This window comes from Eublepharis macularius, chromosome 2, assembly GCF_028583425.1.
Source record: "Eublepharis macularius isolate TG4126 chromosome 2, MPM_Emac_v1.0, whole genome shotgun sequence".
NCBI lineage: Eukaryota > Metazoa > Chordata > Lepidosauria > Squamata > Eublepharidae > Eublepharis > Eublepharis macularius.
This window is the reverse complement of record NC_072791.1, coordinates 62,573,602-62,589,902: the sequence shown is the minus strand read 5'-3', so window position 1 is coordinate 62,589,902 and position 16,301 is coordinate 62,573,602. Positions and strand designations below refer to the sequence as shown.

The following is a 16,301-nucleotide window of genomic DNA, read 5'->3' as shown; positions in this document are numbered from 1 at the left end:
ATAACTTGAGATTGTATTCAGCATTGTTTGTATTAATGGTGGTTAGATAACCCACATTTAATGAAAATGTACTGTAAATGCAAACTTACTTAATATTTTATTAAGCCTGAAAAATTCCCATCTTGACATTCCATCTATTTCTGGGCACAATTCAAAATACTGCTTCCTACCTTTAAGGCCCTGAAATATTATTTGGAGATGTGGCATAAAAAGGTTCTAAATAAATAAATGAAAATATTTCCACAGCATCATCAAGAAGTGGAAGCAGAATGGCAAGTTTTAGAGCAGTAATTGTGTGTCAGAGATCCTGTGACCCCCACATCCTTTCCTCCCAGGATGACAGCAAGAAACACTAGACTATTTAGATGAGCACCAAGAGCACCAGCTCTCTTGGAGTTGTGTTAGATCATTTGCCAGGACCACTGGAGGTGATGTGGAAGTCCCAGCCACCCACTAGGATAGAGACAGGGACAGGACTTGGAAAGCCTTTGAGGCACTATTTAAGTCCTTGCCACGTGAGGGCTCACCTGCCAGCTCCTTAGACCAAGCATGAGCACAGAAGCAGCAGGTGGTGGAAGAGAAGGATATGCGTGCTAAAATTCCTACCTGTCCTGAGCTGAGGCCTCAGCAAAGTAGCCAGGAGGGACACTAGGGATAATTCCACCCAGTAGATGTGCCCCAACTCAGCACATCATGTTAATCTGTCACAACACAAAGTCTTGTGGTGGATCAAACTGTTCTGCTGTCTACAATTAGAAAGTAGATTTACCAGTAACAATAAAATCTCCTTTGCTTTGACAGCAGGTGGACATGTTAAATAGGATCTAGAGAAGTTGTGTACTAGGCTGGTTTTTGCCAGATCGCTCAAATTCTGATTCATGGAGCAAAAGGAATCCAGCACAAGTAATATTGTAAAGCTAAAGTGATCATCTGCCAAGGCTCAATGCTAATGTCTAATAAATGTATAGAGATTTAACTGGGTTGACACTCTACATCTCTCCCATCTAGGGAAGAAAATTCCTTAAAATGCTAACAGGTCTAAAGAAATGGTTTATTACTCCCTCTGGAATCTGGATGTTGGAAGGATGGTAGTCTGTAACTATCTAACTAGTGTGGTTTCAGGGGTCTGTAAAAATAAACATTTTACATTCCACACATTTGAGGACGTGAGGTCAGACTCATGAAAGCTTATGCTGGAATAAATGTTGTTAGTCTTTTCATTTTGATGCTGCAGACGAATACAGCTACCCCTCTGGAATAATAACCCAGTCAAACAAATACCATATTATTATCTCCAGATGGGAAGCTAAGTAGCAGCCAATACTATCTGTACAATTGATGGCTAGATTTGAACCAGAGAATTTTCTATATTTTCTTCAAAAGTAAGATAAATTTATCAATATAGATGAAGCACTTACTAGGATATTTTTCTTCCTCCTCTGTAGGTTCTTTCTTTTCTGTCTTTGGTAGCCCTTTTATTTTGTATATCAAAGAACGTAGTTTACCAGTCCAAGAAATATCATCTTCTTCCTCCTCCTCTTCTTCTAATGGAATTCCTAAAAGTAATACACTTAATTTGGAACAAAGTAGATTCCATGCATTTCCAGAACTAGTTCCCTAACAGACTCATCCATAAATCCAGCTGTCTGTGTGCTCGAACGTTACTAACCAAGGATAGAGGAGTCAAAATCAAGAAGCTCCCACCTACTTCAAAGATTTTTGATACAACTGTACAATGGGGCAAAACACATTACCAGCAAAAGGCCCACTATCATAAGGATGATTTTAGAAAGCAACTCTTTCAGATGCATTGTCTCAAAACATTTTTTGCTTGTAAATATTTGTGTTTTGCACTTTAAGATAAAATTTCTGATGATAATGCTAATGTTTTCATTTTGTCAGCTTTCTATTTGATTTCATCACTATCACATTTGCCACATAAATGCAATAAAACAACAAAAATAGGGGAAGTAGTCTTTCAGAAGCCGCAAACAAACAAAATCCCAGCAATACAATTCAATACCAAGCACCAGCAGAAGTCAATCATTTACCACAATGAATTAGGAGATCATCATGAAATTCATATAGCTCTTCTCGAATCTCCTCTGGACAAGGACAATCTTCTCCCAGTTGAAAATTTAGCAACATATTAATCTGAAATAATAAAATTAACCTGAAAAATCCTTGATGTAACATACATTCAATATACTGTGGTGAAGTGTCAAACCACTTGATCTGTAGTAGTTCTACTGATTTTGACAATGGGATAACTCTTCAAAGTATTTTAAGGATTGCACCTGAAAAGCAAACTATACACCACATGCAAATAACCTTTAAAGGTAATTGCCTGGGGGGAGGTATCCCAGTTGTTGTTGTTCCATTAAAGCAACTTATGGAATGGTGAACCCAATTCAGGAAAAGAAGTTGTACGAGTCCCCCCCCCCCACTGAAAAGTTCATGTTTCATTTCCATTCTTACTGTGCAGTGGCAGCACAGGCAGGCAGGTAGGTAGGCACTGGGCCAGTGGCAGTATCTTGTTTTCCTTAATGGCAAGTCTACCAACCAATCAGATTCCAAGGGAAGAGACTGAGTCCTTTGTGTTATACCAATTAACTCTGTTGGCAGGAAGGGAAATGTGCACAGTGTGCATGAGTGCATTTTTTGTTTGATGCTTCCTGGGCAATGGCATTGTCTCCCTGCAATTGGGTCACTGAAAGGAGCACTGGCCCCTACCCCCACTGGCTTTGGAAATGTTCCTTCAATGAAACTCCATTGGAGAGGAGGGGGAAAGTTGCATATCTTTTTTGGTGCTACCTGGAAACAGCATTGTCTCCTTGCCAATTGGGAGTTGGGGGAGCACTGTCACTGCCTAACCCCTTCCTACCTATCAGCTTCAGAAATATTAATTTAACTCCAGGGAAGAAAGGAAGTAGTTTTTCCCCTGATGAAGAGAGCCATGGTTCTTGAAAGCTTATGCCTCAATAAAGTTGGTTAGTCTTAAAGATGCTACTGGGTTTTTTACATTTTTTTAAAACTCTGTGGAGGGAGCACTGGCTCTGCTGAGATTCTCTAGTTTGACATTGGCTTTGTTGGTTCTGTTTGCACTGGGAGGAGAGCTTTTGGCCAGTGGTTGCACTTGTGTATTTCGTTAAGGATTCTCTGTGCCCTACAGATTGCCTTGCATTTTTTTCCACCATAGCATACAACGGAGAGTGGGAGCACCTTGATCTGGGGCCTGTTGAACTCGACCCTTTGGTCCAATTTCTTACAACTTGGGGGTCTTTAGTAGGCAGGTAGGACTAGGTTCCTGGCAACTTTGATGGAGTTTGCACTGAAAATGCCCCCCCTTAAGAGCCAAATATATTCCCACAAGGAATAATGGAGCCAAATATATTTGGAGTCTCAAATAAAATCTGAATCTGAATACTGAACTGGAGTTTTCTGACCTATATATTGGGATACTGAATATATATGGTATTCCAGATACTCAAATATGAAAAATACAAAAAAAAATTACATACCCCTACTTGGCACTTCTATATCTGTTTTTTTCCCTTCTACCCTCCCCTTAATTTCTTTGAAAGTGAGAATCATTTATGGGTGAAGGTAGACCACAAAATCACACAGATTTAAAAGCTATGCATTTTAAGTATGGAACAATCCCCTCCTTTAATCTCTAGCCTTTAACTTACCCTCTAAAATGAAAATAAAGAGGTAGATACCAATTCTTGTGATACAGACTCCCCCTTTTAAACATATTTCTTTGATACCAATGTCTACTTTCTTCTCATTATTTCCAAACCGCTTGCTATCAGAAGTCCCTTAACCAAGTCTTCTTTCTCTGCCTTCAACAAAGATGCTGTGCTTCCCTTTAACTATGGCATCCCCTTCTCTTTTTTCCTGATCAAGTCCCTCACCTCTACCTATTGTATTTTTCTGCAGGTCATTCTAGTAGTTAAAGTTACCGGATGGTTCTGAGCCTGTTCATTATATAGATGATGTTCAACTATTTTTTGGAAAAACCTTATTGAAATAACAAATAACAGGTTGATTTGCATGCCAATGGATAACAGTGTTGAATTCCCAGTCCAAAATCCATACTGCAAAGGCAGTTGGATTAATGTTAAATTACTAGCAAAGCATAAAGAATACAAAAAAAATTACCACAGAGTAATTTCTGCACAGCAATCCAACATGAAATGATATTTGATTATTTTAATAATTATGATTCAGACAAATTTAAATTCATACAAGACCAAAAAGATTCTTTGGGGAGGGAAGAGGGTTAGAGAAAAGAGTCACTGCCAATTCGCAAACCAGATTATATTTTAATGCACTGTATCCTTCCTCCAATGTATTCCCTTATTGACTGTTCATGGATTTATTTAGATTGTATACATGTGAGCTGTGTCTGTTACATTTTTATTTTTAAATTATATCACTAAATGTATCTTTAGGTAACAAACAGACAACATCATTGGTACTGGAATCCAAATATTTGCAGACTTTGCAGAGCTGGACTTTTCCTCTACCCCTTGCTGCTGCAGCTCATTGCAGTCTCCGAAACTTGATTCCTGAGGGTCAGTGTTAGTGTTGTTATGGGGAGGGGGATTTCTTTTTATTAAATTCACTTTTTTAGATATAGCCATTGATTTCTATTATTCACCTTTTTTCTCTTTTAAAAGAGGGATTTCTCTGATTTCTCTCTGAAGATAAATCAATGCTCCCTTATGTAACATCAGACTTTGCAGGTATTTTATTTTGTACACTGCAGGACGGTGCTCCTATAGAAGTATAGGAAGGTTTGGGAAGACATTGCCTGCCTCTTAGCATCTACAAAGTGAAAGCTTGCCCCTCCTCTCTTCAATTTCTCTTTGAACTAAGTGGAATTGATTAGAAACTGACTCCAAATTCCTAAAAAGAGGAAAAGAAACGGATTGTTGGATTTTAGGGAGAAACTGGGTAAAGAGGAATTAAGAGAATTTCTCTAAACGACTCTAGTCAGAGTACCCTCAGAAACACCATCAGGGGCAATCAGAAACATTGTTCTGTCAGAGAAACTGCATGGTTGGACACACCACATAATTCCACTTAAAAGGTACGGGCTCCCAAAGATCCATACTAGTACTAGCAGTATATCACCACATTGTCTCCTAGATTCCCAAAGAAGCCTCTCTCTTACAATGCTTTAGCCTTGTTCACTAGTGACAATGAATGCAAGTACAATCTAGACTTTTCTTTGTACACAAATTGTGTATAATTATCATGTTATTTTCAACACATGTACAACTCAATATTTATCCAGGTACTGGTCTCCAGTTTCATTTGTACAGCCAATATACATTGGCCTTTCTTACAGAATGGTTCAGGAAGGTGCTTTAATAAAGGGAATAGAACTATGGATTATTCTGCTGGGAATAGTATGTAGTATCTGTTGCTGTATATATTTTCTTGCTCAAACTTTCTATTTATATAATACTATTTTATGCATTGTTTAGCTTATTATGTTTAATACTTATGCTTTATTCCAGATTCCTGCAATCCTAGTCCTTCTGCATTACTTATTAGATCTTTCATCTACAGATTTCATTGACTTACATTATGTACATTGTCTTGAATCTCAGTGAGAAAGACAGATTATAGATAATATAAATAAACAAAAAATGCATGCAAGAGTCATATGCAATCACTGTAATGTGTGAACAGGGCTTCTGAAGTTGGTGAATGGGCTCATGGAATTTTAAAGTGGCCAGCGTATCCTGAGAAAGGGAAAAGTCACCGAGTTTTAAAGGTGTTGCAGTCTAGCATGATTAATAACAAAATCCTGTGTAAATCATACAAGTTTAAAGTTTCAGAGACTTTAGTACATCCTAACCAACTTCACATCTCACGTTGCGTCTCCCCTCCAACTCTTTAATTAGGCAAAGCCTTTATGAGACTATTTTTAAGTTTCTGACATTTTACTTTTTCTCTCCATGTACTACTTGACAATAAAGAGAGGAGAAATCTGCATTTACCTGTTCTTGTGGAGGAGACCGAAATTCCTTTGTTTTTCTGGCAGTCAAAGCAGCAGACATATTCAGGGCCTGCATGAGTTCATTATATCTGTATTTCTGGTTATATTGCAGTTTTGAAACATAAGTATCTGCGAAAGATACAATGGCTTCCACTCTGTGTTTCAGCTCACAGTCACAGAAATAATTTAGCAGCTCACACATCTGATATGAAATAGTAGAGATGCACTGTAATAGGTGAATTATGAATCTGCTCAACAAAATTATAAACAAAAGAACTACAGTAATTGGTCCATTATCAAAAGTAATTCAGGTTTGCAGGCAAATGAAAGAAGAACTTCCTTTATTAATCAACCTATGTGACAGTAAAGAGGGAAATTACATCAATGCAATATGACTAAAACAGCATTCTACATTCATGTGTTCGCCTGTTCTACAACTATTTATTTCCCTATATATTATAAATGTGATGTAGCAGTTTACTCATTCTGCTTCTTCTCAAACAGTTGGGAAACTCCCAGGAACCAGTTGGCTTAGCCCAGTAGGGGCAGCAGCAAATTAAGTGGCTTGCAGGGGAGCTCGATAAGATTTAGAAAACTTTGTATGTAAAAATTAATTAGTAAAGGGAGGTTAAATTTAGTTTAACTGACATAATTGCATGGGCTATATCTTTCAGGCTGCAGTTTGTTAGAATGGCATCCTTTTGAAAAAGTGAATGAGAAAAATTCTGTACTTTGGTAGACTTGAGAAATGAGATTTAACTCACCGCAAAGTTTTCCAAGCAAGAGCCAGTTGTTTAATTAAACTCAGAGAGGCTGTCTACCTGTTTTGTTGCATTGTTTGGTATGGTGGAAAGGTTGAGCTAAAGAATTGTTTTGTGTTAAATTAATTTATCTTGCTTATGTTTCCAGAATTACCCCCCTAGAACCCACACAGAAAGTTATTATAGTAGCACAGGAAGACAACAGTCAGTTGTCCATGGCCAACACATTAAGGTCATTGGAGCAATGAGAACTATAACCTTTCATAAACTTTGATAATTCAGATTAATTGGAAATGCTATACAATGTTTTCAAACATATTTCAACATTTATGCATTAATTTTAAAATTATCACCTGGAGTTTAACAGATTCAGGTAATCTTGTTTGCAGCAAGCCTTTTATTGGAGTTTTGGTTTCCTTCATTGCCTTTTCCCCAGCCTCTACAGCCTTTTCTTCTATCTGAGTAACATCCTCCTTTTCCGTTCTCTCCATTGCTTCGTCCATGGGCTCACCAAACACACATGGATCAATCAGTAGTAAAATCTGTTTAACATCATGATCATCAAAAACTCCCATTATGAGCAAAGTTCCTATAAGTTTAAGAACAGGAACAAACTGGAACTCAACTTTCCCTCCAACAGGGTCTCGTATGTGAGTGCCACTGCAGTAGACTGCTTCTGTTAGCATACTTATAGCTTTAGACTTTAGTATATCAAGTGGTATCTCTGGACTAGGTTTCTGATGATCCTCATGAGATAAAATAAAACAAGGAGTAGAGAACTTAAAATCTGGTTTCAAACAGGTACTAAGTCCTACTCCAGGTAAACCATGCCCCTTTTTTTCCTCTGGAAATAATTTAATTTTTCTTGTTTCATCTGTAATTGGAATTATAAATTCATTGTTCATCATGAGCTTAGCTTCCTTGGAATATTCTAAATGAATGCTGATAAGCAAGTCATAGAATCCAGATCGTAAGAGTCCAGGTAAATATTGATTATCTATTGTATAAAATAACTGAGAAAGATCAACATGGCTGCAAAGTGCATAAGCTACTCTGTTGTTCCCCAGGGCACACACAGAGCTATAAAGTTTTAAAGTATGGTAGTGGAACCTCATCAAATCCTCTTGTTCGCATAGCTCCAAAATATCAATACATCTGAAATGAAGGGGGGAAAATGTAATCAGTGAGCTTTCTGGTGATGACACAATAATAAACCATATATATACAGAAGCATTTGGAAACATGAGTTATTTCTTGTTCTGAGATGTTAAAAATGCATACATATAAGACTATAAACCCTCAAATAATGATTTCATATTATTTACCAACATTCTGTAAAGACATCAAAAGACAGAAAATCGACTTCCCTGGTAGATAGGCCTTCCAGATGCCTACATGTGGTGGGCAATCTTTCAGGCCTCTGAATGCCAATCCTCAGCGGATCAGCAGGTGAACGCTGGCCAGCCAAAGGGGGGCAGCCAGTCATCACTCCCACACAATGATGTCAGTTCTGGCATGACCTAGAAGTGATGGCTCTCACCAGGGCTGATTCTTTAGCACACAGGCAAAAATCTATGGTTTTGGCTGAATGCTGAAGAATTGACCACAGCATTTCTGGGTTGCACTGGAAGTAATGTCATCGTGTAAGGACAATGACTGCATGCACTCCTGGTAAGTTACCATCCCCCATCTCCCAGCAGTTGCCAGAGGGGGACCCGGTAGTAGACAATATGAGTAGCCAATCCTAAGTAGAACTATATCTTTCAAAATCAATTGAAATTAATGGGCTTACAGCGAGTGGCTCTAAAGTTTCCATTATAAAGAAGTTTCCAAATAGTATTCATACTAGGAGTGTGTGATTCAGGTTGGGAATATTGAATATATTCTCCAAAACTACATACATATTACCTATGCCATAACTGTTTTGCATTCACAGGCTTATAGAAGCTACAAGTGTCTTTTCTAACAGACTGTAAATACTTTCAGTGCTGGTGACCTTGTATCCCGCTCACTCCCACGCACTGCTATGTTACAATTTTGATCCCCTGCTTTCTCAGAGTCTAGACTTGATAGTAGAAATATGTGAGATGTTCTCAGGACACGTTCATGCCAAAAGTCCTGTTTGACTGATGGGAGGGGGAAGGAGTAAATGTGTGAGTTAAGAGGAAGGGTTTTCCCACATATTGTCATTCCTGTCAAATTGATCCTTATTACTTAGTAGCTTATCTTGCTTCTGAGTAACCCTATGGACATATCTGTGGAAATGATTTGATTTCTGAATAAAACCATTTAACCAAGAGTCTGGATTCTTGCAGCAATGGTACAGGGATCTATCTGCCATAGCCTGTCATCCATAGCCTGACACAGGGCTGCATTTTAGTCCAAGGCTTGAGCGCTTGTGGTGCTCAAGGAGCTTGGAATGGTTTAAGGGCTGGGTGGATGCCCTAGATCCCTCTTTATAGTATGGGGAATGCCCCCCCCCCCAATCTGCAAATCAGGGCCATGTTTGCTTACCTCTACTGAAGAGATGGAAGGAACAGCATTTTGGAGGTGATGTGGCAAGGGCTCGTGTGGCTTTATGCCATCTATGCCATTTATGCCATCGGGTGGCTTTATGGGGCACAAAAGCCTAAGCAGAGGCTTGGCCTTAGCGGTGGCAGGTTAGGAGTTGGGAAAATGAGCAGTCCGGTGGCCACCCTTGGCATATCCCCAATGGTGGGGAACTGGGGTCTGTCAGGAGCGGCTGGCTGATGTACGGTCCAGTTGCAAGGACAGACACCCTAGTGGGGAACCCCTGGACAAGCCAGTCCCCTCCTGCAGCTTTACGGTTGGGTGGGAGAGCTTTAAGGGGGTGAACCACTTATCCAGGCCATCCAGGCCATCCATGTCCCAACCATATGATGGATGGCTCGCACGCAGGGTAGCTGGCGGATTGCCCGGACAGATCAGAGTGAAGGTCCAGGAGTGACCCCAGGGCCTGACCTGTACCGCTAGTTAGGCCCTTGTCATGTTGACAAATATGTTGTTGTTATTTTAATAAAATGGCCCTTTAATTCTCAGCACTTGTGTCTGCCCCTTCATTTTGACTGGGGGAACAAATGAGTATTTCACTGAAAGTTTTAAAACACAAAGAAAGTGCAAACATGTTGAAACATAAATATTTAGTTTGTTTATGCTGGAAAAAGAATATGTAAAAGGACAAAGAGAAGCATATACTTTAGCTCCTCTTCAGGAAGCTACCTCAGTACCTGTTTTCTTCAGGAATATGAAGGGCCATCATCTGCAAAGGTTCCAGACACTGCACCACCCAGCCATGGCGATCACTGACTCGCTCAGCCTCTGCCTTCAGGAAAGTGTTTGGCATTCTGCTCCACACAACCGGTGTGAGTGTTTGAACATCTAGTCGAGGAGGGCACTGGGGAATAGGGTTTTTCTCTTCACTTTTAAAGATTGCTGCTGATAAAGGCATGGTGTTCTGTAAAAAAAAGAATACATGTATAAATGTACAAATGGAGCCTTCAATTAAAGCCAGCATTTCATGGTATTGTTGATTATGAATTATGTTAATTTACCACGATATAATACTAATGTATCAGTTAGGTTTGGTTTATACAAACCTTTGTATAGGTCAAGGTTTGTGTAGGCCAATGTTTCCAACACTGGCCAGCCAGATCTCAGCAGAAATTCATAACTGGGACATAGTAACACTCTTCCTTGTTTGTCCCCAGTACATGTACCTGGAATTAGATTGCTTCTGCAGAGAGGCCATTTAAATATAATGGCTTATAGCTGTTGACAGATTTTTATTTTGCAACAGCAGTATATTTTTGACAGCATGAGACAAGTCTTTATTAGAACACTTCATTTTTTGATTTGTTTTAGATATAATTTTATTAATGGCTTGAGAAAAAAGGAGGAGAAGACAGAAATGTTTTACTGATGGACATCCTGTGGATTGATGAATACAGCAATACTTCTGAATTTACTTTAAAGCCTGTGACATTTATTCATAGTAATTTTTTTAAAAAATACCTTTAATTTACCAAGTTCAAACTGCACCAGGTTTGTGCTCGTGGGCTGTAAAAAAACTGCTGGAAATAATTTTGTGTTTGGTTCAACCTGAAAAATACATTTATCATCGTTAAAACACAGCATGAGTCTATTATTAACTTAACATCAGTGATGCACTGTGGCACATTTACTAAATATTAGAAAAAGGCAGTAAACCGAGATTGTCATAAAGGAGTATAGTCATAGGACAATCAGCTGGCATGAAAAGCATTACTGTAGTCTGAGATCACATTGTCCATTTTAAACTACACTGTTTACTTCAAGGCCAAGTGCCTGTGAATTTATGTGCATACATGCACATGTGTATGCATGCACGCACACAAACATACACAGAAGCATAGATGTATTCACCTCATATTTCAATTGTTAGCTGGAGATTCACTCAGGCAATTAAACACATGCACACGTACATACAAATTTACATATACTGATATAGGCGACTTGGAAAGACCCTCATGAAACTCCCAGTCATTGGAAGGGTTTTATACCTATACAATAAACTGCTGGCTAGGCTTATTTTAACTAAAAGCTCCACATATAAAATAGCCTGTCTCCCATCATTCACAAAAGCTTCGATTAAAGCACAAACTCTCAACAACCAGAATATCCCTGGTAACATACAAGCATGAAATGCTGTTATCACATAAGGACTTTTTCTTCCCTAAAAATGGCAGCCAATAAAGGGAAGTAGCAGCAGGACAATGTTAATGGAATTGTATCACATCACACTTTTCAAATACACTTTAGTGACAGACAAGTCACTTGTTCCCCACAATATCTCACCATAATATGTGTGTGTGTGTGCGTGTGTGTGTGTGTGCGTGTGCGTGTGCGTGTGCGTGTGTGTGTGTAAAGTGTCGTTAAGTCACAACTGACTTATGGTGATCCGAGCAAGGGGCTGTCAAGGCAAGTAAGAAGCAGAGGTAGTTTGCCAGTGCCTTCCTTTGCAGAGCCTTCCTTGGCACTCTCTCATCCAGATACCAATCTTCCTTACTTTCCAAGATCTGCTGAGATCAGCTATACCATGCTGCCTTCCCTCTCTTACCATAATATGGTAGGACAAAGGAATAGACTACCATAATGAAGCAATGCTGATTCAATTTTTATACTACAAAATATGTGTTATTTTAAATAGATGAATGTGTGTGTGTGGGTGAGTACAAAATTATATGCTGCAAAGTCTATAAGAAATCCAAAAGATCTGGTTGCATTCTACAGAAAATTGACAATTAATTTTCTTTAAAATAATATAGTACTCTATATACCATATACTGCATGAATATAACTTTACTAAACTTACTATTTTGAAAAATTCAGTGTGGGCTGGTATACAACAAATGAGCATTTTATTACCTAGTCTTTACATATAAAACTTTTGAAGCAAATCTTTCAATATTTGGATGTGGAAATGAGGAAGACACACTTTAGGAGAAAAATGCAATCTACCTATTGCAAACAACAGTGGAGATACATATGGCAAAATTTTCATATTCAGTTCCCCTAAAGATTATTAAAAAGATTGTTAATCTACAGTAATTACCTTTCATTTCCTGCTACAGGATGATGGCCAAGGTACTGCTGCTGTTAAATGTGAACATCTAACCAGTATTCATAAATCTAAAACTTAGAACTTATACTTAGCCATGTTGTGATATTAATCAGAAATACCTCTGTGAACCCTGAATTAGTTTAATTTCCAGTCTGCTATGAAAAAATAAAATGTCTTCATAATTTTATTAGATTTTGTGAATGAAGATTATACATATAAATAGCACTCTCTTCTCTACTTTGGCACTGAAATGGGGGGGGGGGGCTTTGTTATTTATTTAGGAAATTATTTGCTGCCTCTCCAGAGTCTGCTCAAGACTGCTTGCAAGTAACCCCCCCCCCAAATCATAAAAACGTCCTAAATTATCAACATAAAAACAAAACAAGACATTAAACCCTCTCAAGTAATTAGAGTGTATTTAAGACCCCAGGAGTCATGGGAAAAAACTGGTTTACCCATTTAAAACTTTCTGCAGACACCAAACTCCTGTTATGCTTTCTCCATAAAGTCCCTCTCTTCCTTAACCATTGCCTTTATTTTTTTAGGTTTGAGGTTCATCAGCCTTAAAAAGGGTCATTCTGTATCCCAACGGACTTGGCCTGAAAGTGAAAATACTATGCAAAATTGTATTTAGGGTTTCAAGTGACCCAAACAAATACTCAAAAAGTATTCCCTCCAACATCACTCCCCATCCTGCCAAGCTGGCGTCTGTAAACAGTTGTAATTTGTGGGGCTCGAGGAAGGACCTCCTCTGATGCAGACTGGCACCCTGCGTCCACCACTTGAGGCTTTCTTTGATCTTCCAGGGGACACGTACCAGTCTGTTGGATCTGGATATGATCTGAGCTTGAAAGGGACGTAGAAAGGAGAGGAGGTCCTGAGTGTGGAAGGATCCCCAATAAATTGCTTTGCTGTTTGCTGCCAGTGTCTCCAGCAACTTGGAGAGAGTTGTGAGTGACGCAAAATCATTTAAGAGCACCAACCTGACTAGATCCTTGGTTCTCTGAATCTTTTCCTGGGGCAGAAAAAGGCAGCCCTCCTTCGTGTCTATTAGTAAGCCCAGGTGGATTAGCTTTTGAGAAGGAAGCAGGGAACATTTGTTTAGATTTATCAAGAAGCCGTGTTGTTGAAGAAAGAGGATCGTGCCTCGAGTGTGGAGGATGGATTATTCTCTGGAGTCCACATGGATGAGGATGTTGTCCATGTATGGATGGATGTGGATCCCCTTCTCCCTGAGCTGAACTATGGGGTTGATTAGCACTTTTGAGAATACCCTGGGAGCCGTGGCTAGACTGAAGGGTAGGGCCTTGAATTGGAAGTGATGATTATCCATGTGAAATCTGAGGAAACGTTGGTGCATGGGATGGATGGCGATGTGAAGGTATGCCTCCGTGAGATCTATGGAGGTGAGGAACTCCCTGGAGCGCAGGGCCTTGGCTGTTGATTGCAGTGTTTCCATCTGAAAATGCTTCAACTTTATGAACTTGTTCACAAATTTTAAGTCCAAAATAGTGCACCAGTCCCCATTCTTCTTGGGAACTGTAAAGAATAGGGAGTATACCCCATGACCCGCTTCTTGCTGGGGAACGCTTTCTATGGCTTCGATGTGTAGAAGATGTTGGAAAGCCTTTATTGTAATTAGCCTCCTTTGAAGATTCTTGTGCAGAGCTGAGATGACGAATCAATCTGGTGGGTAGGACTTGAATTTGATGGAGTATCCTTTGGAGACTACTTCCAGGGTCCAGGCATCTGCCTTTGAGTCTGACCACGTTGAAAGTGAAGTAATCTCCGGCCCACCAGATGTTGAAAAGAGTCAGGATTTGGGGGCCTTAGACTTGAAGTCCTGTCTGTCCCCTCTGGATTGCGTCTGTTGATTGGACCTTCCAAAGGAGCATCTCTTGAAGTTTTGCACGCCACTGTTCCAGGATGGATTTCTGGACTCCTGGCAAGGCCTTGCCAGTGAGTGGTGGGTATGAAAGGACTGGGTATTGGAAAACCATCTGTCCAACCTCTTGAGTGTCTTTGGAAGAGCCTTCTTCTTGTCACACGTCTCTACTGGCACCTTATCCAGCATGTCACTGAATAATGTGTCTCCTTGGAAAGGATAGGCCATCAGGATGAACTTGGAGCAAAGATCTGCCTGCCAAGCTCTTAACCACAGGAGCCTCCTAGCCACTGCCACCGAAGCTATGGTCCTGGAAGAAAAGGTCAAGGCGTCCAGAGTGGTGTCCACTGTGAAGGTGTTAGCCTTCAGAATTGTGTTGGCCCCTTCCAAGAGATGCTTGTGATTTCCTGGAAGTAACTGAATAAGTTTGCGGGTCCACACCACCGTAGCCCTTGAAATGATAGAAGCAGTGGCCCTTATGGCCATAGCAGAAGCTTCATGGGTCCTTCTAAGAGCAGATTCAGCCCTTCTTTCCAAATTGTCTTTCACTGTTCCTTAACTGTCCTCAGCCAGCAGTCCAATAGATTGTAGTGCTGCCATGAGGGCGTCGATCCGAGGGACCTGCAAAAGCTCATTAGCGAAGGAAGGTAAGGCATATAACTTCTTGACTGTACTGGAGTATGGCTTACTGGCTACGGGGATGGCCCATTTGGCCTTCATTTGCCTTTCAAAATACTCTGGGAATGGAAAGACTCTCTCTGGGGTATCAGCTCTGGGAAAAAATTCTCTACACCCTTTGGGCCTGGGGGCTTTGCCTGCCCTAGCTTCCTCTTCCTCCTCTTTTGGGGCCTCTTGTAGATCTAAAGCAGTTGTGGTTTGGATAGCAAATACTGGTAATCTTCGGATTTAAATAGTCTATCCGCTTGGTCAGGAATGATGACCTCTTCTTCCTCCTCAGAGAGGAACTCACCTTCCTCTCTGTCCTCGCTGTCTGAGGACGTATCCCATTCCCAGAGCAGTCCCCTACCCTTGACCTTATCTGGGACAGTCTTTCTGGCAGCCTTAGTGTGCCACTGCCCCTCTGCTCTGCGTTGCTTTCTGGGGGGAGAGGGGGGCAGAGGATGAGTCGCTTACAACCCCGAGCTGCAGTTGGCACAGTCTCGCAAACTCTTCCCTCAAGTCTGTCTGAGTACGGAAAGGAGGTTACCCTGTAAAGGGAGCTCGGTGCTGCTGGGTACATTACCAGTCGCAGATAAGTCACCAGCGGATGTCTGGAAGGGCCCTTCCAGAAGGTTGGACTTCCTGCCTCCCTGACCGGGCAAAGGGAATCACCCAAGATGTCCTCCGCTTCAGAGGGAGAACTAAAATGTCTCTCCATCATTTTCATCTGTAGATATTTGTTGTGCAAAAATATCACACTCTGAATTTGGGGTTTACACCACTTTTTGAATTGGGAGAGTTTTTAAAAACAAGGCATTAAAAAGCTTGAATACTTTAAAGTAACCGTATTTTTGTCCAGTCCTCTTTAGCTTATCCTCATTCTGAAATACTTCCTCTCTCTCACACACAGTGTTTTTTATTGAACCATACAAGATTGAAATCTTATTGAGAGAGCACTGCAAACAGATGTGGAAAAAAATGACAGCAACATCATGAGAGCAATCCTAAACACATATACTTAGATTTATTCAGTGGAGCTCAATCCCCAGGAAAGTATTCTTAGGATTGCACTGTATAGAAGGAGCAATGTGGAAGAATGGTATCAGCAAAACTGGATGATGGTGGCAAAAAATTTTTTAAACATGAAGACAAGTTTTAAAGTTTTCCTCTTTCATAATGTGATCTAATAAATGATTATATATTATTTTTACAAATATTATCTCCTCATTCTTTACAAGATTGTGATCATACAGTAATCTCTATTTTCATGCCATAATAATTTTATACCATGTTACTTTTACACATATTACACATTGCATTAAATATAATTTGTTTCATCTTTGGCTGACTGAAATAGAA

General features: G+C 40.0%; 1 protein-coding gene across 1 annotated transcript in view; it reads right to left on the bottom strand.

The window, feature by feature from the left end:
* The window catches only part of RYR3 (ryanodine receptor 3), a 479,585-nt gene that overhangs the window by 284,678 nt on the left and 178,606 nt on the right, over positions 1–16,301 (bottom strand). Inside the window, exons 34-39 of the mRNA XM_054969918.1 lie at positions 10,810–10,896; positions 10,026–10,252; positions 7,131–7,932; positions 6,018–6,218; positions 2,052–2,154; positions 1,419–1,556 (exon numbers count right to left, since the gene is read on the bottom strand). Coding sequence (XP_054825893.1) covers positions 1,419–1,556; positions 2,052–2,154; positions 6,018–6,218; positions 7,131–7,932; positions 10,026–10,252; positions 10,810–10,896 — 1,558 coding nt within the window. The remainder of the gene's footprint in view (positions 1–1,418; positions 1,557–2,051; positions 2,155–6,017; positions 6,219–7,130; positions 7,933–10,025; positions 10,253–10,809; positions 10,897–16,301) is intronic.